Below are 22,261 nucleotides of genomic sequence, written 5' to 3'. Positions count from 1 at the left end.
TAAGTGAGGAGCTGGCACTAATGATACCGGGCACGTGCCCTCCCATAGGAGAGCCCTGCCCCAGAGCCACCCACCCAACACAGCTACACCTACAACGTCTCCAACCTGGATGTGCGACAGCTCTCAGCCCCGCCTCCTGAAGAACCCTCCCCGCCCCCATCCCCCTTGGCACCCTCTCCTGCCAGCCCCCCTGCTGAACCCCTGGCTGAACTCCCGGCTGAACCCTCAGCTGAGCCACCTGTCCCCTCGCCTCTGCCACTGGCCTCATCCCCTGAATCAGCCCGACCCAAGCCCCGAGCCCGGCCCCCTGAAGAAGGTGAAGATTCCCGGCCCCCTCGCCTCAAGAAGTGGAAGGGGGTGCGTTGGAAGCGGCTGCGGCTGCTGCTGACCATTCAGAAGGCCGGTGGACGGCAGGAGGATGAGCGGGAAGTGGCGGAGTTTATGGAACAGCTCGGCACAGCCCTGCGACCCGACAAGGTGCCTCGCGACATGCGGCGCTGCTGCTTCTGTCACGAGGAGGGTGATGGGGCCACTGATGGACCTGCCCGCCTGCTGAACCTGGACCTGGACCTGTGGGTGCACCTCAACTGCGCTCTGTGGTCCACGGAGGTATATGAGACCCAGGGCGGGGCACTGATGAACGTGGAGGTTGCCCTGCACCGAGGACTGCTCACCAAGTGCTCCCTGTGCCAGCGCACCGGTGCCACCAGCAGCTGCAATCGAATGCGTTGTCCCAACGTCTACCATTTTGCCTGTGCCATCCGCGCCAAGTGCATGTTCTTCAAGGACAAGACCATGCTGTGTCCAATGCATAAGATCAAGGGACCCTGTGAGCAGGAGCTGAGCTCTTTTGCTGTCTTCCGGCGGGTCTACATTGAGCGGGATGAGGTGAAGCAAATCGCCAGCATCATCCAGCGGGGAGAGCGGCTGCACATGTTCCGTGTAGGGGGCCTTGTGTTCCATGCCATTGGACAGCTGCTCCCTCACCAAATGGCCGACTTCCACAGTGCCACTGCCCTTTATCCTGTGGGCTATGAGGCCACACGCATCTACTGGAGCCTCCGCACCAACAACCGCCGCTGCTGCTACCGCTGCTCCATCGGCGAGAACAACGGAAGGCCCGAGTTCATAATCAAAGTCATCGAGCAGGGCCTGGAGGACCTGGTCTTCACCGACGCCTCCCCCCAGGGTGAGCACTGGGCCCTTCAAATGGTAATACGGAAATGGGAGAGATCCTCAGGGTCTTTGTGAGTGACCTTCCTCCCCTGACCTCGGGCAGGTAGAGGTCTTCTAGAGATCCCCAGAGAAAGTGTTTTAGCCTCTCTTGGTCACCTTAATTCTCTTGTAATTGAAGATGTTTTGCTAGTCTACTTCGTGTATTCTAGCTTCTTTTCCTACCTGCAGTGGAACTAAAGAATATTCTGATTCTGAGACCGCATCATCTAGCTCACCCACCCTGTTCTTAACCACGTGTTCCTTATGGTTGCTTCGCCCTGGTCAAAATTCTGTTGATCTTAGTTTTAGCGTTAATGATAAAAATAAGTGAGCGTGTACCATGTGGCACAAATTCTGTTGATCTTAGTTTTAGCGTTAATGATAAAAATAAGTGAGCGTGTACCATGTGGCACAGGTGATTTTGTTTATGCCAACCCTATGATGTAAGTACTTTCATTTTGCCCAGTTTATACATAAAGAAACAGAGCCTTAGAGATATTTGAGTATTTGGCTTAAGGGCCTAAAGCCTGTGCTGGAACTTGAACCCAAGTCTTCCCAAGTCCAGAGCATGCCTATTGTTCTGGCTCTCGGTTAGTCACTGTGGCCTGTGCTGGGGCTTCTGGGCCTTGGGTCCATGTTTGTGTGTCATAGGGCTCTGTGATGCCCCTCCAGGGTAGGAAGCCTTCTGGCTTGTTGAGGGAGAGTGGGACTGGGAGGCCAGTGGAGGGTCCTGAAGAACGACACAGCCTCGTGACAGGGAGGTGTGCAGGCCGCAGGAAATGACCATAGCTCCAAATGGAGGTTAGGGCTGAGGTCAGTGAGCAGAAATCGCCTCTGAGGGCTGCTCTCTCTCTTTGCCTCTTAGCTGTGTGGAATCGCATCATTGAGCCTGTGGCTGCCATGAGAAAAGAGGCCGACATGCTGCGGCTCTTCCCTGAGTACCTGAAAGGCGAGGAGCTCTTTGGGCTGACGGTGCACGCCGTGCTGCGCATAGCTGAATCAGTAAGGAGGGGCTGGGGGCCAGGTGGGCACCGGGGACTCTGGTCCTGCCCCCAAAATGCTCAGGCTAAGGCAAGCACGGCCTGTGCCCACAGCTGCCTGGAGTGGAGAGCTGTCAAAACTATTTATTCCGCTATGGACGCCACCCCCTGATGGAGCTGCCACTCATGATCAATCCCACTGGTTGTGCCCGATCGGAGCCTAAAATCCTCACACACTACAAACGGTGAGCTTGTGTGTGGGGGGGCTGTGGGATGTGGGAGTGGGTAGTTGGTAGGAACCCTCCGGCCAATTAGGAGGGTTTGGGGGTTCACTCTAGGCCTCCTGATTAGAGGGTATGCAGGTATCACTTAGGGTATCCCTTTCCTCTTCCTCCACCCTGCTCAGGTATCCTAGGTTGGCCTGGGGTCTGGGATAGTCTTATCTTGGGCACCCTGGGAATGGCTACTGGGGAGGTTTTGGGTAGATGGTGGTGAAATTTTATGAAATGTGTAAGGGGGCCAGTCACCTCCTTCCTCTTATTTTGCTTCTAGGGGGCCTGTGATTCTCCCAAACCTGAGACACCCTATAAGTGTTAGGGTCACCTTCCCTTCCCCAGGCTGAGTTGGTGTCAAAAATAATTAGAAATATAATTGAAAAATACTAAAACCTTACGTTTGTATAGCACTTTATACTTTTTTTTTCAAAGCGTTTTCACATCCATTATCTCATTTGATCCTCACAACAACCTTATGAGGTAGGTAGGGCAGGTGGTATGACCCCCATTTTACAGCCAAGAAAACTGAGGCCCAGAAAAGTTAAGTGACTAGACAAAGGTCACGCAGCTGGGACCAGAACCTTACCTCTTGACTTGCGGTTCACTGCTCTTTCTGTGTGCCACGGTAGCCTGACTTTGGTCCCTGGGTAGAGGGGAGGCAGAATCCACGTAACAGGGTTTTCTTGGAGGCCTTTTGTTGCTCCTTGGGCTGTTGTAGAGCATCAGGCTCTACTACCCCAGTCATCCCTAGTCCTCGATGCAACAGTGGTTTTCAAACTTTGTGTGTTTCAGAAAGTCCTGGAACACATAAACCGAGTAAGCCGAACCTGGCCCTCTTCGTGCATAACTCCCCCTTCCCCAAATTGGATTCATCCAGAAGCATTCTCTTTTCATCTAGGTTGTGTATTGGAATTCCAATGACATTTTGTTAAAGAAAAAATAAAAACAGATTTCTGCTAAATAGAAAAGAATCAAAAACGTTTGAAAACCACTGCTCTGGGATGGGCAAGATTTTGGCTGGTGCCCTAGGGTGGTGAAGAGGCATCCTGCCAGGCAGCAGTCATTCCCCTGCACTGAGCCATCTGCACAGAGCCCAACCTTATGTCAGAGAAGGGGACAGTCTGAAGAAAGGAAAGGATACCACTTTTTGGCTGTGAATTCAGAGCCACTTTTAATTCAAATCCAGCCCGATGTGGTAGACACGGCCCCCATTTTCAGGGCTTCCAGTATGTTCAGGAGGTAGAACTCGGATGTTTGAGCAAATCATGAGCTTAAATTCCAGGCCTCAGCTGCTTGGGGAAGACCTCCCAGAGGAGCATGGCCTTGTGTAATGTTTGGCAAGAGGGGGGTTTAAGGTGGGGAGATGGGAGAGCGGGCTCAGTGTAGGGGAATTGGTGCCCCCCTCTCCCTCCACACCCCACCCCCCATCCTGGGCTCTCTGTCCCACTCAGGTGTTGGAAGGGTTCCCATAACTAGTGGCTACCTCACCAAAGCCAAGACCCACATGCCTCCGCTCCATTCCCAAGACAGCACATGCCCCTAACTGGCATGTTGTGCATCCCGGGGAGGAGGCGGGTGGTGTGTGTTTGGTCTGAGGGAGAGCTGTCTTGTCATGGCCTGTGTCACCTCCCAGGCCTCACACCCTGAACAGCACCAGCATGTCCAAGGCGTATCAGAGCACCTTCACAGGCGAGACCAACACCCCATACAGCAAGCAGTTTGTGCACTCCAAGTCATCACAGTACCGGCGTCTGCGCACTGAGTGGAAGAACAATGTGTATCTGGCTCGCTCCCGTATCCAGGGCCTGGGGCTCTATGCCGCCAAGGACCTAGAAAAGCACACGATGGTCATTGAGTATATTGGCACCATCATTCGCAACGAGGTGGCCAACCGGCGGGAGAAAATCTATGAGGAGCAGGTATGGACTGGCAGAGGGGCCATCTTGGTATATGGTCTGCACTCAGCGGAGGAGCAAGGGGCAGAATCGGGGTCAGGGGAGCAGGTGGAAAGCTGCGGGAGGAGGAGGTAAGTGATGGGAGAAAGGCAGAGTAAGAAATGAAGATAAGCCCACTGCCCACGTCTGCTACCTGATCTCACCACCAGCACCACTACCATTCTCTGATACTCTCCTCACTTGTACAACTTCTTCCTTTCCAGAATCGAGGCATCTACATGTTCCGAATAAACAATGAACATGTGATTGATGCTACGTTGACCGGAGGTCCTGCCAGGTGAGAGAGGAATGAGGAAGGAGGGATTTAGGGGTCCCTGGGTGACACTCAGGGTGGGCCAACAAGGAACCAAAGCCATCCCAACTCAGTTGCCTGGCATCCCCGACTCTGGCCCGCTGCTTAGGTACATTAACCATTCCTGTGCCCCTAACTGTGTGGCGGAAGTTGTGACGTTTGACAAGGAGGATAAAATCATCATCATCTCCAGCCGGCGAATCCCCAAAGGAGAGGAGGTGAGAGGAAGTATCGTGTGTGAGTGACAAAGAAGCTCCCTCTTCTCTGCCATTCCCCAGAGCCAAGCTCCAAGGCCGCTACCCTCAGATCAGATCTCTGCCCTCCCCTACTCCCTCTGGGGGGGGGCTGGCATTGATTTCTACCCTCTTCTCTTTCCAGCTGACCTATGACTATCAGTTTGACTTTGAGGACGATCAGCACAAGATCCCCTGCCACTGTGGAGCCTGGAATTGTCGAAAATGGATGAACTAAGAAGCTTAGAGGCTACCAGGCAGGGGAGTCCCCCCACCCCCAACCTCTTCCCTGAAAGGGATGAGGGGGAAGAGAGGTAGCAGCCAGAGCCAGGACCCAGGGCTGGGGCTGCCGGCTGACCGGAGCCCCTGGAGCAGGAGGCTGGGGCAGAGGGCCCTAGGCCAAGCCCACCCTGGGCACCAGGGGCAACCCTCTTCCCCGCCACCGGCCCCCAGGCTGGCATCTCTGCCCCCAGCTCCAGGAGGGGCCAGACAGAAGCAGCCATTGGGCATCTCAGGTTTGAGGGGGATATGGGCCGGGAACTACCCAGAAGCAACTGGGAGGCAGCAGGGAGGGGGGAGGAGGATGTGTGGCCGGGCCTCACAGCCCTGCTGCTCCCACCGACCTCTCCGGCCCAACTCAAGGCTGCAAAGAGACTTGACTAAGCTTGACAATCCCAAAGGCCGGGTCCCACACCTGGCCCTGCCTGCCGGGTCCTGCCCCCACCCTCACTCCCATCCCCTTCCCTCTCAATCTGTCTCTGTCTCCCTCTTCTCCTCTGTGTTTCTGTCTCTCTATGGGTTGTGTTTCCTTGTTTTCCACTCTGACAAATGCAACATGAACGGGAAAGAGGCGCCCAGCTGCCCAGGAGGGCGAGCCAGGCAAGCCGGGCAAGGAGACCCCGCACCCACACCTACCTCATTTAAGTGTTGGATTTTTTGCTGTTTTGAAATGTGAGACCCTCTCCAAGCCCCCTACTGCCCCGATCCTCTCTTCCACCTCACTGCCCTCTTCTGAGTGGGTGGAAGGGGGGTAGGAAGAGGAAGAAAAACAACAACAAAAAATCCATCTTTGTTTTTAATTATGGGCATGGGATGGTGGTTGAGGCTAATGATGATGAAGATTGGGGATAACTGGCCCCGAGTTGCTCTAGGACTTCCTTCTCCATCTAGACATGGGGGCAGGAGGGGGTGCTAAACCTAGGACCAGGATATCTCCCTCCTGTTTTCCCAACCCCATCATGAGCCCATTTGCCCTCCAGCCCCTGGATGGGGTGGGTGGGTGGTAGGGTGAGGGCTATCCCTGAGTGGCATGCCCATACCCAGTGAGGCAGGGTGTGGCCCGGAGCTCCCACTTTCCCTCAGTCACCAAACTGCTGCTGGTCTGGTGGGAAGGGGTGGTGATGTGGGGGTGGGGAGCTTAGTGTCAGCGCGGGGAGGGTGGGGGGTATTTATCTATTTATACATGGGATTGTACATAGTCTTGTGGGGAATGGGGGAGCCGGCTGGAGGTGAGAACCCTCCCCTCTCCCCCCACCCCCGGGGAGAGCAAATGTAAAACTACTAATTTTTGTGCTTTATATATTCTATATAAATATATCTATTTTCTTTTTACAAAACCAGTTTATAAATGGTAGGGGGGCGTGGGGCGGACACATGGAGCTCCCCTTGTGGGGGGGCCCCCTCCATAACCCAACCTACCGCCCTTTTCCTCACCCCCTCCTTCCCACCCCCTGGCTGTGACTGCTGTAAGGTGGGGGTATAGAGGCTGGGCAATTCTCACCCCCTTTGTATAGTTGGACTATGTTATAACGCACAAAAGAGAGCTGGCCCCAGGGGGAGCCAGAGGGTGATGGGTTCCCTGCCTCCCTTTCCTTCCCCTTTCTGCCCAAGCTTGTGCTGCAGTTGAACCTCTTCCTGGGGGGTAGGGGTAGGTTGGGGGTGGGTGAGGCCCCAGACCCGTCTCTAGTAGGGAGCGCGTGGGGATGAAGATGAAGCTTATATGCAGTTCTCTCCTAGGGGCTGTGGGCAAAGGACATTTTGTAATTAATATTTTCAAAAATCAAATGTCTGGAGTGTAGGGGTGGGCTTGGTGGCGGTGGATGGGCAGGCCTGCTGGAGGGGGAGCACGGTCGCTGTTGTGATTTTAGGTTTGTTTTGTTTTGTTTTTGAATTTGGGGGGTTGCGGATTGATGGGGGTAGGGAGAATTTTTTTTTTTAAGCTGCTTCCTCAACTGTTTCAAGCTGCAAATGTTTAAGAGAATAACATCCCCCCACCCCCACAGAAACCACTGTAATTAAATCAGACAGTGGGGAGACTGGGCTGCTGCCCCCAAAGCCATTGGATATTCCTTTTCCAAGAGCAAAAGGTCTAGGCTACAGGGAGGGGGAGATTGACTCCTGTGAGTCAGGCTCTGGTTGGGGCTTGGGCCCTGGGATTGGGAAAAGGGGATGGGGCAGACTTTGTAAGCATATGCTAGGTATCCGATAGTCCTGTAGAATTTAGTGAAGAAACCTTATACAGTTTTTAATTTTTATATAAACTAACTCAGACCCAAGCTACAAGGTTGGAATTTTGGTTGTTGGTTTTTTTTTTTTTTTTTTTAAAGTATCCCGCCTGTATAATTGCATCTGAATTCCCTTCCCGCCCGCCCCCCCCCCCCGTGTTTGTATTTTGGGTTGGTTTACACTTGCACATATTCAGTTTTCAGTTTTTCCCTTTTACAGTCTTCTCCCCTCACCTCCAGGACCCTCCCCCTTTTTAAAAAATAAATCGCTGACAAGTGTGAATCCCGTGAAGACTTTATTTTGTGTTGTGTGTATCCTGTACAGCAAGGTTGGTCCTTCGTAACAACGGATGAAATGATTCCCTTTTTTAAAGCGCCCTCTCTCCCTCCACCCCCAGCGCCCTGTCCTTGGCATGTTTTGTATCAGCGATCATTCTGAACTGTACATAATTTATGTTGCAAGAGGCAAAGGGCAAGTTTTGGATTTTGCTTCTTCCAAGTTTGTTTTTAAACGACAAATAAAAAAAGAACATTTTAAATACAAGCGGCTCGGTCCAGTCACCCTCGCCGTCGGCGGATCCGTGAGGTCCGAGAGGACCCGGGGGAGGGCGGTTACTCAGGCCAGGCCACGCCGGAAGAGTGAACTCCCCGCCTTCCGCCCTTGGCTTGCGTCTGTCTGACGTAGGCGGAAGTGGTGTAGCGGTACCGGACATGGGGCGGGACCTGTCCCCCCTCCACCCCTCCCGCCCGGCTCCCAGAGAGCTTCCTAAAGCGAGCGAGCCCAGTCTGCGACTCTTGAAATGGAGACGGTGAGGAGCACGGGAGGGCGGCGGGGGGCGCTGTGGAGCCTGAGACCCCCCGTTAGGGGACAGGGAGGCCTGGACAGGGACCGGCGCTGCTGCCCAGTAAACGAGAAGCCGGTGCCTGTCCTATCCCGTGACTCTGCCCCTCCGCTCCTTCGCTGGGCGCATCTCCTAGGACTGGGCCGCGCGGTGCATACTTTCCGTCCGCGGTAGTCTCAGCCCAAGCTGGCAGTGTTTGCTCTCCGCTAGGAACCCGCGCACACCCTAGCGATTTGGGGCCTCCTCTCCTCATAGCACCTCAAACCTTCAGAGGTTTGCCAGAGAGCAGGGTTGTGACCCGGCTTTCCTGGGTGAGGCGGGGGAGGGGGGGCTTCCAAGGGACTGCCACTTGCAGGTAGCACCTGGCCCTCAGTTGTCTGAGTGTGAGCCTTGCGATCACAAAGACCTCTGCTTCGAGGTGTCCAGCGAACTCACACTGCCTTAGTAAGACTGAAAAGTGGGCTTTCTCTGAAGGAGGGAATCTTTTTAGTGTTAGAGGCCGCCCTGTCCCCGGACAAGTTTAGGTTATGCCCTGCTCTGCGACTGTAAGCAGGCGGCACGGATCATTCTTGGCTAGCAGGCATTGCCCAATTGTGGCAGGCCCCTGTCATCCTCCCAGAGATGCTGCAGGTAGCCCGCTGCATGTTTGGACCCACCCTCACTCTCCGGAGCCGCCTTCTAGCATCTGGAACCATGTATTCTCTGTCAAGCAGAGTAACCCTTCATGTCTTCGTTTTTATCATGTTACTGGCAGGTTCACCTTTCTTTGGGTCAGTCCCATGCCTATAGTAATTCCTTTACCACACCCTTTCTCTGCCTGCAGAGAGGTCATGGCCCTCGAGTTATAAACGAGAAAAGAGACGGAAGTGTGGTAAAGTTGATTTGCAGTTGGTCACCCAGGCAAGGGAATTAGCTCTTACAGATTAAGAGGATTTTGCACAAGAATAAAGAGTTTGGGGTGCCTGGCTGGCTCAGGCAGCAGAGCATGCGACTCTTGATCTCAGGGCTGTGAGTTCTAGCCCCAGGTTGGGCAGTAGAGTTTACTTACTAAATAAATAAATAAATAAATAAATAAATAAATAAATAAAAGAAGGGTCTGATTCCATTAAATTGAAAACAACATATCAATTTTTATTTTACTTACTCATAAATGTGTTATAGTTTACAAAACATTTTTATATAGATTTTCTAATTTGGCCCTCACATTTTATGTCCTGATTAGGTTCTTGGGATAGAAATTGTTTTAAAAAGAAAAGAAAACCCTTGCTTTGAAAATGCTCAGCCTGCCTAGAGCGGGGGTGAGGGCAAGCCAATGACAGTTGTTAGTGAACGTAGACTGTAATAAATGCTATCATCAACATGCAAACAAAGGACTGTGGAAGCATGGGGAGGGAGAAATTATTGTAAACCTAAGAGAGGGCTTTGCAGTTTGAGAGAACAGTGTGAGCACGGGCATAGAAATCGGGGTATGTAAAGATTAATTGGGGGTGAGCCAGTGGCATGATGTTGCTGGAGGTTTGGATTTTGCTTGCACTGGGAGAAAAAATTGGAAAAGTAGGCCGAGGTCAGGTTGAAGGTATTGCATGCCACACTACGTTTGAACTTTGTTTTGTAATAAGGGGAGCCATGAAGATCTATAAGCAAGGCAGTAAGTGTGCTTTAGGAATGTTCTCAACAGCTTCTGCAAATGGATGGAGTTACTTCAGAAAGTACTGAGCTCCTGGTTGCTGGAGATAAGAGTCCCTTACAAACCTGAGATGCTTAGTGAGAGAACTTGGAGACAGCATGAAAGATGAAAAGGAGATAGATTTAGGGCAGGGAGACCAATTGAGAGAATGCTGCAGAAGTGAGAGGTAAAAGCTATAGTTAAAACTGTAAAAGTGGAAAGGATAGAAAGGGACTTGAGGCATTTCTTACATATCAGCTTAGCTGATAGATGTTAAGGACAAGTTTAGGTCATGCCCTGCCCTGCGATCCTAAGCAGACATGTTGGCGTGGCCCATTCTTGGAGGAATCAAAACTACAGTTCTAGGCACCTACGAGAGCAATGCAAAAAAAAAGATGGGAACCACAGTAACAATAACAGGGTGGAAGGACAGATACTGTTTTGTATTGAAGCATTTGAGGAGTCTGTGTGACATCTGTGGTTGTCCAGCAAACAATTAGAAATGTGGATCAGGAGTTCAGAAGAAACTGTGAGTCCATGTGTCAGATCTAGCCTGCGTCTGTATAATAATATTTTGTACTCATGTATTACAGTGGGACTTTCTCAGGTCTCCTGTGTTATTAAAAGCAGAGAAGAGTGGACGTAATTCTCCTCCTCTGTGGATAAATAGGCAGAAAGATAAAGTCATATTCAGTTGTGGTTGACTATTGTGTAGGTTTCTGTATCTCTAGCTGTACATCTGTTTTCTCTCTCTGTAACTTAATCATAGGTCTCTCTGTTCATATCGGTGTGCATCATTATCGTTATTAATTTGAGAGTTAAAAAACAAAGCAATTGAGATTTATATGCAAAACCCCATGCTAGATGTTATGGGTGATACAGAGAAATACAAAATAGTTCTAGGCTTCCAGGAATTTAAAACCTGTTTGGATAGATAATGAACCAACAAAACAAAACACTGTAGCACAGTGCCGTATGTAAGTATTATATAATGGGTACAATAATTTCTACAGAAGCAACTGTTTCTGTGTCTCTGTATAGATCTTTGTGAGACTGTGTTATACTATGTGTGTATCTTTACTGCTGAACAGCCCTCTCTCCCACTTATAAGTGATGAGGCTGTTGTTCCGATAGCCTTGCCAAAATGCCAGGCCAAGCTGATAGTTGTATGCAGCCCAGAGAGAAGAGAAGGAGATTATTCCCCTCCCCCTCTGCCCCCACCCTGGCCCATTAGGGGAGGGACGTTTAGGGCTGTCCTGCCAACTTGACCCTGTTTACCAGCCAACTTACCAGGCTCAAGCCGAGGCTTTTAATTTCATGTTACTACAGCAGCTATGTAGGTGAAGTATGACTTTAAGTTAGTTTGGGTATATTACCCAGATCAAACGGAGCCAAACTTGTTCATTCCAGTAGATTGAAATTATCATGACCCCTCCTGCGTTCCTAGATAACAATGAAATTTCCAAATGTTCCCACTTGAGGGAGCACAGACATGGTTCTGAAGGTTTCTCTGTATTCAAAGACTGTCAGGGGCAAAGAAGCTTAGAAAACCAGCATCCTCTGGGCTGTAGCAGCCTTTGACTCACAAGGGTGCTAAGAGGAGTCAGGTCTTCAGTTTCAGAGCATTGACAGTCCTCATCTACCCCTCAGTCATTTAAGCTTTAACTCTCTGTGACAGTCAACTGCCGGGATCCTCCCCAGATATGGTCCTCTCTTAGGGTAAAGGGGTATGTCTGTGATTCTAGTGTCTACATTTAGGCTTAGTATTGAGGGGAAAGCAGTATTGTCTCTCTGGCTTCCGTGTTTTTATAAAGTACATCTGTGAGAACCTTGTGGGACTGGCCTTAAGCACAGATTTTCTAGTCTTGGCTTTTAAGATCTAATATTTCATTAGGCAGTGTAGTATATAAGGACATAGGCTTTGGAACCACACAGATATGTGTTCAAATTCCTACTCTACCTCTTACCAGCCACGTGACCTTGGGTAGGCTGCTTAATATTTCTTGAACCTCAGTTTCCTAATGTGTGAAAATAAGGCTAATAGGAGTATTTACCTCAGGGTGGTTCTGATGATTAAATGAGATAATATTTCAAGAGGGCCTTATGGTGCTTTAAATGAAGTCATTAGTTCACCAGCCCTTCCCAATGTTAGACTAAAATGGATGGAATCAAGGATAGACTGAATCTTTGTTTCTTTTGTCTCTCCAGGTTGCTTCTTCAGATAGCTCCCCAGCTCTGGAAAATGAGCATTCTCAAGGTAAGTTTACTAAAGAAAGGAGACCGGCTATGAAAGCAATAGCTGAACCATACCTTGTCTTCAGCAATGTTTTCAAGTCTTCTCAGGATGCCCCCTGGGAAAAATCAAAACTGGGCCAGATAATGTGCCAAATCATACAAATCAGGAATAGTAATTTGGCAGGAGCACCCAGGAGTAAATCTTGGGCAGGGTGGGGATGACTAAGATTTTCAATTATCAAACCACTTAAAGGAAATTTTTGAGGAAAAACTTCCATAGGCAACTCTGGGCTGCCTAACCATGAATCAAGGCCCCTAGTACTTTTGAATTAGCCCAGAAACAATGCCACTAGGCTTTTATCATCCAGTGAGCTCACTAAAGCCACTGAGTGTACACAAGAAATTATAGAAAGGCCTTGAAAGCCCTTAAAACTAATCTAGAAATTGAGACACTAAACCATAAAATCCAGGGCACAGGAGAAGGCAATTCCAGCACCTTCCCGAATAACTGGTGAGAAGGAAATGGTTAACCGTAGACCATCTAGAAAGAAGCAGAACTTATAGGCACCCCCCCTTAAAGGATTTTGCCCAGGAACACTCCTGGGGCTTCCCAGGACATATTTATGGTATCAGGAGTACATACTTTCTCAGAGAATTGAAATATGGGGTGAGGTCTTAGGACAGATTATTAAGGGTCTCTGAGTTCTCCACAAGACTTTTTAAATGTTCTGTTTTCATTTTGTTGGTATCCAGAAAAGTTAATGTGGTCATATTTGAATGATCTGGGTGATATTCTTCATAACTGAGACTGCCACGTGATAGCAGTGCCTGTTTTATGTATCCGAGTACATTTGCAGTAGCACCAAGGCAAGGGTCAAAAACTCAAACTGTCTGCATGAACCAAGCAGTGCTGGAGGCTGCATATTCCTGACAACCCGTAGATCTCGTCACGTGTAAAAGGAGGCAGCAACAATCCAGGTCTTGTCCGTTGTCACCGTTTAGGAATTCAAGCCTGGTTTGGTCAGATCTGATTTTGAAAGCAATTGAGAATTTGGATCTTTATGTTAATCTCCAGATTTTTAAAATTGGGGAACTGATTTAAATTACTTTTAAACTACTGAGACAGCCAAATCAAATATGCTTGTAATTCTGTAGCCTAAAATGATATTATTTAACTATCAATGAAGTATGCCTTAAACTGACATCAAAAGACATGTTCTTGGGAACTCCTTTAGCCCATCCGCCTCAGGCAAGGCAGGGGAGTCCCAGGATGGGGGACACTTGGAATACTGGAGTCCCACAGGGGCCAGCAGCACAGGCCACAGTTTTCCCCTACACGACCTTGAAAAAAAAGACATGTTCTTGGGAGTTCTGTGAGTTGTCAAATTTGAAAAACAATAGTGGGCTTCCAGTTACAGGTGGTGGATTGAATACACACATCTACTCTTGTTCTTCTACAAAGAGCGACTAAAACCACCATAAAAAATTTTTTTTCAAAAGGTACAAACCCGGCAGAATAGGGAGAAAAGAAGAGGAGACAATAGTAATTGGGAGCTGGAAAACAGAGGCAAGAGTGGTAAATGATTTAGCAGACCCGAGAAAACTGAATTATAAACTAGCAATGGGGAAAGGCGAGACGCATTGAAGATCTAAGAAGCAGTCAGAATCTGAGACTCCCTGCTCCACTGAGTGCAGCTAGGAAGCTGCCCCTCCCAACTTTGGCAAAGACTGAAGGTCTGGAGAGGGGCTCAGGCCTAGTTGAGGGCTGAAGTACTATAGCAAATGCAGGAGCACGAAGTGAACTACTCTGGATGCTGAAATTCCGGTCCTTTTTCCAATCCAGTTTCCAGAATGCTGACAGAAAAGACTTCATACTCCCAAGCGTGGAACTGAATAAATAATCCTTCTCTCCAGAATCCCCTTGAAGAGAAAGCCCTAAAAATACGGACTGTTCCCCATCTAAACAGCTCACAGTTAACAAGTTAACTGTGTTAACAGTTAACGGGTACACTTGAGCTTCCAATCAGCTTTAAAGACTGCACTCTTAGAATATGGTTTGAGTGCTCCTTTAAACCAAGGATTACCAGACATCTAAAGAAAGTCTCTAACATTAAAAAAGAAAAGAGATCCAAACTGCATCCCCCACAAAAGAAACAAATAGGAGGGGCGCCTGGGAGGCTCATTCGGTTAAGCATCTGACTTCGGCTCAGGTCATGATCTCACGGTTCGGTTCGTGGATTTGCGCCCTAGATCGGGCTCTGTGCTGACAGCTCAGAGCCTGGAGCCTCTTTTGGCTTCTGTCTGTCTCTCTCTCTCTCTCTCTCTCTCTCTCTCTCTCTGCCCCTCCCCTGCTAGCACTCTGTCTGTCTCTCTCTCTCGAAAATAAACAAACATTAAAAAAAAAAACTGTTTAAAAGAAAAATGATCCAAACTGCCCCTGCAAAAGAAATAAATAGAAGGGGCACCTGGGTGGCTCAGTTGGTTAAGCACCCAACTTTGGCTCATGTCATGATCTCGCAGTCCGTGAGTTTGAGCCCCGTGTCTGGCTCTGTGCTAACAGCTCAGCTATGTCTCCCTCTTTCACTGTCTCTCCCCCACTCATGCCATTTCTCTCTCTCTCTCTCTCTCCCTCTCTCAAAAATAAATAAACACTAAAAAAATTTTTTTAAAAGAAACAGGAAAAACAACAGAAGGAAAAATTCAATGCATAGAGAAGAAAACTTTAGAAATTAACATTAATTTCAGATAAAGAACATTTCCACTATGCAACAAGTACAGGAAACCATTTTTTAAAGGAATTTTCAGAAAACAAAGAGGGGCTCTAGGATATTAAAAGTATAATAGCAAAAGTTCAGAACTAAGTAGAAGGTTTGGGAAATTAGGTTGAGGCAGTTTCCCAAAAAGTAGAATTAAAAATCAGAGAAGTGGGGTGTCTGGCTGGCTCAGTCCAGACAGCATGTGATTCGTGATCTTGAGGTTGTGAGTTTGAGTTCCATGTTGGGTGTAGAGATTACTTAAAAATACAATCTTAAAAAAAAACCCACAAAAATCAAAGAAGTGGGGGAAAAAAAACCACACCCAAAACAAAGGAGCATAAAATAGGAGAGAAGATATTTTAACAACAGCAACAATTCACCAAACAAAAAACCAAAACAAATAAAAACAACCTTAAAGGGTCAGTCAAGGAACTCTTATAATCTACATAATAGCAGTTACATGGGGTGCCTGGGTGGCTCAGTGAGTGGAGCATCCCACTTCGGCTCAGTTCATGATCTCACATTCATGAGTTCCAGCCCCGCATCCAGCTCTCTGCTGTCATCACAAAGACCGCTTTGGATCCTCTGTCCCTCCCTTGCTTGCGGGCCCACACTCTTTCTCTCTCAAAAATAAACAAACATTTTAAAATAAATAAATAATAGGAATTACAGAAAAAGGACATTACAGAGGGAAGGACACGATCAAGGAAATAATTCAAGAACATTTCCTGGAACTGAAGGACATTAGTTTTCATACTGAAAAGACTCATTGAGTATTCAGCACAGTGGATGAAATTGACCCGACTAAACCAGAATCATCATGAGATTTCAAAACACTGGAAACAAAGAGAAGATCCTGAGTCTTCAGAGAGGAAAAAAACAAGTTACATAAAAAGAATCAGAATTGCCTTAGACTCTCAACACACCAGAAGCTAGACAGCAATGGGGCAGTGCCTTCAGCATGCTGCAGGAAAATAAATTCAAACCTAGAATTCTATATCCAGCCAAATTATACATCAAAGATGAAGGTAAAATAAAGAAAATAAAGATATCTGCAGGCTGAAAGTTCTCAAAAAATTTACCTCCCATGCACCCTTTCTCGGGAAGCTACAGGAAGATGTACACTCCCAAAACAAGGGAGTAATAAAAAAAAAAAAAGATGAAATCCTAGGATACAGGACACAGGAGTGCCAATACAGGAGAGACGTGAAAGGGGGCCCCTGGATGGTGATGAAGGAAGATCTCAGGATGACAGCTGTGCACAGCAGCAAACCAGCCCAGATTTGGGCAGGTCAGAATAGACTGGGCTCTGGATAAACTTCTTTGGGTTGTTTAAATTGATAGACTAGTGCTTCTGAACCCCTTGAGAAGGAGATTTAAACAATTGGTGAAGAGTTTGGGGTTGCATTAGTTATAAATACTTCAATTAGTTATTAAAAACAAAAAAAGACGACAATAACTCCAGGGAAAACAAAGTTGCAAAAGAAAGAAAAAATAAATGAAGGGGTGCCTGGCTGGCTTGGTCAGTGGAGCATATGACTCTTGATTTCAGGATTGTGAGTTCAAGCCCCACATTGGGTGTAGAAGTTACTTTAAACAAATAAAATCTTTAGAAAAAAGGAAAAGAAAAAAAAAAGTCAAGAGTTTACAGTTGGGCTTAGCTCTAAATAATAATATTTAGTCAAAATTATTTAAATACTAATGTAACCAACATTATAGTTTAACTTCTGGAAGAATGGGGAGATGGGAGGTTCATGTTTGTGTTGGGGTCTTAGTATGAAGGAGAACTAAAAATTCTCATATACCTTGGATGATAATAGATAATGCCCAAAAGAGGAAATATCAGAAAAGAGCAATATATATAGCTTGTTACTTTATACACATAGAAATAAGTGCCAAAATGATCAGCTAAAAGAGGTCTCATCTCTGGGGAGGGCTAGTACAGGGCAGTAGGTGCCAGGGACTAGTTTTTCTTAACAAAATTTGTAGAACTATTTGATTCTTTAAACTGTGTATCTGTATGACTGGTTAAAAATTAAAAACAAACAACTGGCATAGGATTTAAGATCATGAACTTTGGCATCAGGTAGGTCTGTGTTTAAGTCTTTCTTGTCACTTACTAATGGTGTGACCTTGAACAGTTTATTTAACTGCTTCCTACCTGTTTTCTCATCTGAAAAATGAGGACAGTATTTGCTTTCCAGATTTACTGTCAATCTGTGAGGATTAAATGATGTCATATTTTTAAAGTACACATAGCATAGTACATAGCACATTCAGGTTATTATTTTGTGGGTTGCTTCTCCAGTTTAAAGCAAGCAATTAAAATCCGAGGAATAGACAAGTAAACACATCCAGGGTCTCCCATTGGCCTAGAGTAGGTGAGATGATTTCTGATTCACAGGGTCATCCCAAGATGGACTCTCGGGGTGTTTTGGGCCAGGTTAATTGAGCACTGGGCTCCAACTGAATGTTGATCTAAAATGGCCCAACTTGGACCAGGACTTTCTCATCTGTAGGTCTTAGAAGAATTTTAAGAAGCTTACTTGAATTTTAAGAAGCTTAATTACATCTTCACTGAGAAAAGAGAACAAGTGAAAATGCGCTTAAACATATGAAAGGGAAAATTTGAGTTAAAGATGAGAAAAAAACTTTTAGACTAAACAGGTTAATGATAGATATTATAGACTTTCTGTTTTAGTCAGCCATCTTTTGCATAAGGAGCCAATAAATATAGCCCTACCTGGAGTCGGGGGTTGAATGAAATGGTTTCTAACAGGTTTATCCAGGTTTTGTGGGAATAGGAACAAAATAGATAGACAAGGGGGCCTTATAAAAAAAAATCAGCCTCTAAATATTTGAACAACTACACTTTTATTTTCTGCCTCTTTTGATTGTGAGTTGATGCATGGAAGGAAGCTTCTAACTATCCCACCCTATGCAGAGACCCCAGAATCCAACAATAGTGTGTATACTTCCTTCATGAAGTCTCATCGCTGCTATGACCTGATTCCCACAAGCTCCAAATTGGTTGTATTTGATACTTCCCTGCAGGTGGGTGAAATCCTCTTCTCCCATCCCCCTTCCTAGGAGCCTCTGGTTCAAAAACTTTCATCCTGTCTCATCCCAAGGGTAATATCCCTGTCCTTATATGGGTTTAGTCTCATGTTTTCCCCAGCATACCCAACCCCTTTCTTTTAAAGTCCTGCACCCTGTGAATTTTCCTTTGTGATTATTACTCTTTTTGACTACAGGTGAAGAAAGCTTTCTTTGCTTTGGTGACTAATGGTGTACGGGCTGCCCCTTTGTGGGATAGTAAGAAGCAAAGTTTTGTGGGTAAGCAAAAGTTTCTGGAACACAGAATTATTGGCATCTTGTGCTGGGCAGGGAGAGAAGCTTTGAACAGTGCTGAGGGATCTTGTCTTGGCTTCTAGGCATGCTGACCATCACTGATTTCATCAATATCCTGCATCGCTACTATAAATCAGCCTTGGTAAGGAACCTTAGCGCAATGACCAAAACCACTTTCCCTACCCAGAGTCCCCCATTCTCAGTTCCTTTCTCCCAAGGAAACTACAAGGGGTTAATGCAGCAGAGAGATCAAGTCTCAAGTTCTGTTGCTTCTGCTTCCAGGTACAGATCTATGAGCTGGAAGAACACAAGATAGAAACTTGGAGAGGTATGTAGAGAATTGGGGGTTGTAAAAAGAAAATGGGATGGAGAGTTTAGTGGGAAGTGGTTTTCCATACTGGTATTTTGTGAACCTCCCTTTTCCCTTCAGAGGTGTACCTACAGGACTCCTTCAAACCACTTGTCTGCATTTCTCCTAATGCCAGGTGAGTTCCAGCTACCCATTTGTCCAGAAAGGGAAGAGCCTTGCCACCAGCGTAGCTAAAGCTTTAGATACCCAGAGATCTAGAGGCAGAAGAGAGAAAAGATGCTCCTCACAAACACACATACACACACACGCGCACGCACACACACACACACACACTCACACACTCTTTAGGTCTGGTTTGAACACTGCTGTCCTCTCCCAGTCACCAGTTTTCCCTCTTTGTAAATATGTTCTTAAAAGCTGTTTACCCACCTTGGGCTCAGCACTGTGGGACTTATCCTTATTCCCCACCTTCCCACAGCTTGTTTGATGCTGTCTCTTCATTAATTCGAAACAAGATCCACAGGCTGCCAGTTATTGACCCAGAATCAGGCAACACCTTGTACATCCTTACCCACAAGCGTATCCTCAAGTTCCTCAAACTGTTTGTAAGTGTCCTCAGCCTGGTTTTTACTCCTTATATACAAGGTTGGAGGGGTATCCAGGGGTGGTTTGGGGAGCCTTCAAGATCAAGCTGATGGTTTTCTCCTCAGATCACTGAGTTCCCCAAGCCAGAGTTCATGTCTAAGTCTCTGGAAGAGCTACAGATTGGCACCTATGCTAACATTGCTATGGTCCGCACCACCACCCCTGTCTACGTGGCTCTGGGCATCTTTGTACAACACCGAGTTTCAGCACTGCCAGTAGTAGACGAGAAAGGTGAGAGATTTCACAGAAGAAGAGGGAGGGCTCCAGGGAAGCCAGGGTGGTTCTGGGAAAATCTGTCCGTCAGCTCAGCCCGGAGGGCGATGCTATAGGCAGGGGGAGCCTTGGATGCCAGATCCTCCTTGCTGAGCTGCCTCTGTCCCCCTAGGGCGTGTGGTGGACATCTACTCCAAGTTTGATGTTATCGTGAGTGATTGTGGAGGGGCTGGGAGGTAGGGAAAGGGGTGGGGTATTGAATGTGGAGAGGGAGTAGAAGAGAGTCTCTTCTGGGACCTAAGGGTTTTAGAAGCTTCCAAACTTTTGAATCCTATTTGAAAAGGAATTGAATGAGTTGGGTGTGGCTTGTGGGCATGACTGACAACTACCCTAAATCCCTCTGGTGTAGGTGGGTGGGGTCAGGGGTTGGGGGCTGGCTCCCTTGCTTCCTGCAAGCACCTTCCTCTCTCTCCCCAGAATCTGGCAGCAGAAAAGACCTACAACAACTTAGATGTGTCTGTGACGAAAGCCCTCCAACATCGATCACATTACTTTGAGGGTGTCCTCAAGTGTTACCTGCATGAGACTCTGGAGACCATCATCAACAGGCTGGTGGAAGCAGAGGTAGGGAGGCCAGTGACCCAGAAGGAGCTGGGGGAAGCAGCTTTGAGTGTGGGGTTTGGCAAGGAGAGTCGGGGTTGAAGGGCTCATCCTAACTGAGGCCGTCACTAAAATCCCTTTTCTCCTGTGTTGCTTCACGCAGGTTCACCGACTTGTAGTGGTAGATGAGAATGATGTGGTCAAGGGGATTGTATCACTGTCTGACATCCTGCAGGCCCTGGTGCTCACAGGAGGAGAGAAGCCCTGAGCTGGGGAACGGGTCAGGCAGCACCAGGGGACATACCCCACTCACTGCCTGCCCACAGTTCTAGGAACCACAGATGAAACCTTAAGAGAATTGTAACTCTGTTCTCTGCTTGGGAGCCCCCTACCTGGGACTCCCTGGGAGCTGGGGAAGGTGTGGGGGGAGGAAGGAGAATGGATTTTTAGCTGTCCTTATCCTCACACATACAGCCTAGCCCATCTTAGCCCCTGTCTTCTTAGACATATCCCCCTTACTGGGTGAATGATGGGCTGTGTGCCCCTCAAGCAAATTCTGATCTCTAAGAGATCCCCAGACCTCACCCAGCCTTTGCCTCTGCCTTTGCCCCTGACTCCACCCTGAGATAATAGCACAACAAACCCCTTCTAAAGGTATTTTTATTTATCCTGTTAAATGCTGTATGGAGGAGGCTGAGTCCATTTAGTGACATTTCTTCCCATAATGGCAGTGGGGAGGATTGTGGGGAGGAGGGCCTTTGGGTTCCTGTGCTGTGTGCATATGAAGGGAGGTGGGGGTTAGGAAGAGGAGGAGGGCAGAGTGATTAGCTGAGGTTATTGCTTTTCATGGCAAACGTAATTAAAATGACAGGAACCTCTTCATGGTATTGCAGTGTTTTTGATTCTTATAGTTGATAGACACTGTGCTCAAACGTCCTACTTCATATGGCTTCTTTAACTCATTATTGACAACAACAGAATAATGGCACATGTACACACACACACACACACACACACACACATACACATACACACACACAGATAATTGTGTCAGGCACCATTCTCTGTGCCTTACATATATTAATTCATTTAATCCTCAGAACAATGGTAGGCATGATTCCAGTTTTACAGATTGTTCAAAAAAACTGAGGCACAGAAGACTAAGAACCAGCTCAAGGCCACACATCTAATAAAATGTAGAGCTAGGATTTGAACCCAACAGTCTGGCCCCAGAGCTCCTGCTCTTTACTACTGTGCTAGACTTACTACCTTTCCCAGCCTATTCCCGGAAATTCTCCTTGTTACCTCACTTTCCCCTCTGCCTGAACCATAGCTGGACCCCAGGAAAATCTCATAATAGTATTTTGTCTCCAGAGAGTAGAGAGACTGAGGTCTTCTTTAGGCAGAGAGACATGCCACAGTCATCAACTTTTCTCAGGGAAGGTTGGACTCTGTGTTTGAATTTTGCTGAGCTGGCACTGTCTTTGAACCCACAAAATGCCTTGCCATTCAGCCAACGTGCGAATGAGCTGGAGGGTGAGGGTTGTGGGGAGCAGGCTCTTTACCTGTGCTGAAACCGTGTGGGCCAAAATAGTCAACACCAAACACCATAAGGACTGCTAGACTGTTGGGCATGAGCCAGATTTTGGGTGCCATCTCACCACTGACTTGTAGGTTTGATACCGTTTCCTGCTCAAGACCAGAAGCAATCTTGGAGTAATTCCTTGCCGTACGCACACTGTACCTAAGAACTCTGATGAACCCTGACATACCATATTGGTTCCTCCAAAGTAGGTTTCCTGACGGCACATGCGCAAGAGTTTCAAGGCATCTGTCAGGGCCCCCATCTTGGCTCTGGAGAAAGTCCCTGCTTCTGCATTCTCTTCTTCACAGCTTACAGCACATTCCCAGACTTGGGGGAGGGAGGCTTCCAAGTTATTAGAATTAAGGTATGTTTATGTGGAGGGGTGGTGAGTGCATGATGGAAAGGACAGATGTCTCCTTATGTCACATTCCATCATGGAGAGTTTGTCTAGGGAGGAGGCAAGGGCTTTAAAAAGCCTTAGGACTCTGGTGGGACCTAGGTGGAAGGAAGCACTGTGGAGCAAAGAGCCACCAGTGTGCAGAGCTGGTAGGTGTGTGAAGGGTCTGGGGAGGGGGGAGGGGCCTCCAATGGTTGGAATAGGGGC

The 22,261-nt window shown here is 47.6% G+C and overlaps 2 protein-coding genes across 4 annotated transcripts in view; both read left to right on the top strand.

The window, feature by feature from the left end:
- KMT2D (lysine methyltransferase 2D) overlaps nucleotides 1–7,995 on the top strand; it is a 40,368-nt gene extending 32,373 nt beyond the window's left edge. Inside the window, exons 49-55 of the mRNA XM_047065802.1 lie at nucleotides 49–1,189; nucleotides 2,081–2,217; nucleotides 2,310–2,440; nucleotides 4,104–4,389; nucleotides 4,629–4,702; nucleotides 4,827–4,935; nucleotides 5,096–7,995. Coding sequence (XP_046921758.1) covers nucleotides 49–1,189; nucleotides 2,081–2,217; nucleotides 2,310–2,440; nucleotides 4,104–4,389; nucleotides 4,629–4,702; nucleotides 4,827–4,935; nucleotides 5,096–5,188 — 1,971 coding nt within the window. The 3' untranslated portion in view covers nucleotides 5,189–7,995. The remainder of the gene's footprint in view (nucleotides 1–48; nucleotides 1,190–2,080; nucleotides 2,218–2,309; nucleotides 2,441–4,103; nucleotides 4,390–4,628; nucleotides 4,703–4,826; nucleotides 4,936–5,095) is intronic.
- A 155-nt stretch (nucleotides 7,996–8,150) lies between these two features.
- Nucleotides 8,151–20,959, top strand: PRKAG1 (protein kinase AMP-activated non-catalytic subunit gamma 1). Of its 3 annotated transcripts, none has more exons than XM_047065803.1 (12): nucleotides 8,151–8,263; nucleotides 12,171–12,219; nucleotides 17,855–18,007; nucleotides 18,208–18,289; nucleotides 18,388–18,446; nucleotides 18,587–18,632; nucleotides 18,735–18,789; nucleotides 19,093–19,219; nucleotides 19,325–19,490; nucleotides 19,645–19,682; nucleotides 19,950–20,096; nucleotides 20,236–20,959. In XM_047065803.1, the coding sequence occupies exons 1-12, from the start codon at nucleotides 8,166–8,168 to the stop codon at nucleotides 20,338–20,340; spliced, it is 1,125 nt and encodes a 374-aa protein (XP_046921759.1). In that variant the 5' UTR covers nucleotides 8,151–8,165; the 3' UTR covers nucleotides 20,341–20,959. The 3 variants fall into 3 exon arrangements, with proteins under 3 accessions (XP_046921759.1, XP_046921761.1, XP_046921760.1); XM_047065805.1 differs by having other exon boundaries at nucleotides 8,181–8,263; nucleotides 17,898–18,007; XM_047065804.1 differs by lacking the exons at nucleotides 8,151–8,263; nucleotides 12,171–12,219 and adding an exon at nucleotides 15,582–15,981 and having other exon boundaries at nucleotides 17,898–18,007.
- The last annotated feature ends 1,302 nt before the right edge of the window (nucleotides 20,960–22,261 follow it).

The sequence above is a fragment of the Lynx rufus genome, unplaced genomic scaffold (assembly GCF_022079265.1).
Source record: "Lynx rufus isolate CCGP_SWC_20201006 ecotype Redwood Valley unplaced genomic scaffold, mLynRuf1.p SCAF_7, whole genome shotgun sequence".
In the NCBI taxonomy this organism is placed as follows: Eukaryota; Metazoa; Chordata; class Mammalia; order Carnivora; family Felidae; genus Lynx; species Lynx rufus.
This window is presented reverse-complemented; position numbering and strand designations above follow the sequence as displayed.

Excerpts from the sequence above, each read along its gene's own strand:
- PRKAG1 (XM_047065803.1), top strand. The coding sequence starts at position 8,166 with ATGGGGCGGGACCTGTCCCCCCTCCACCCCTCCCGCCCGGCTCCCAGA. Across the intron at positions 18,008-18,207 it reads TATTTGATACTTCCCTGCAG|GTGAAGAAAGCTTTCTTTGC; the intron begins GTGGGTGAAATC and ends TTTTGACTACAG. Across the intron at positions 18,447-18,586 it reads GCTACTATAAATCAGCCTTG|GTACAGATCTATGAGCTGGA; the intron begins GTAAGGAACCTT and ends TTCTGCTTCCAG.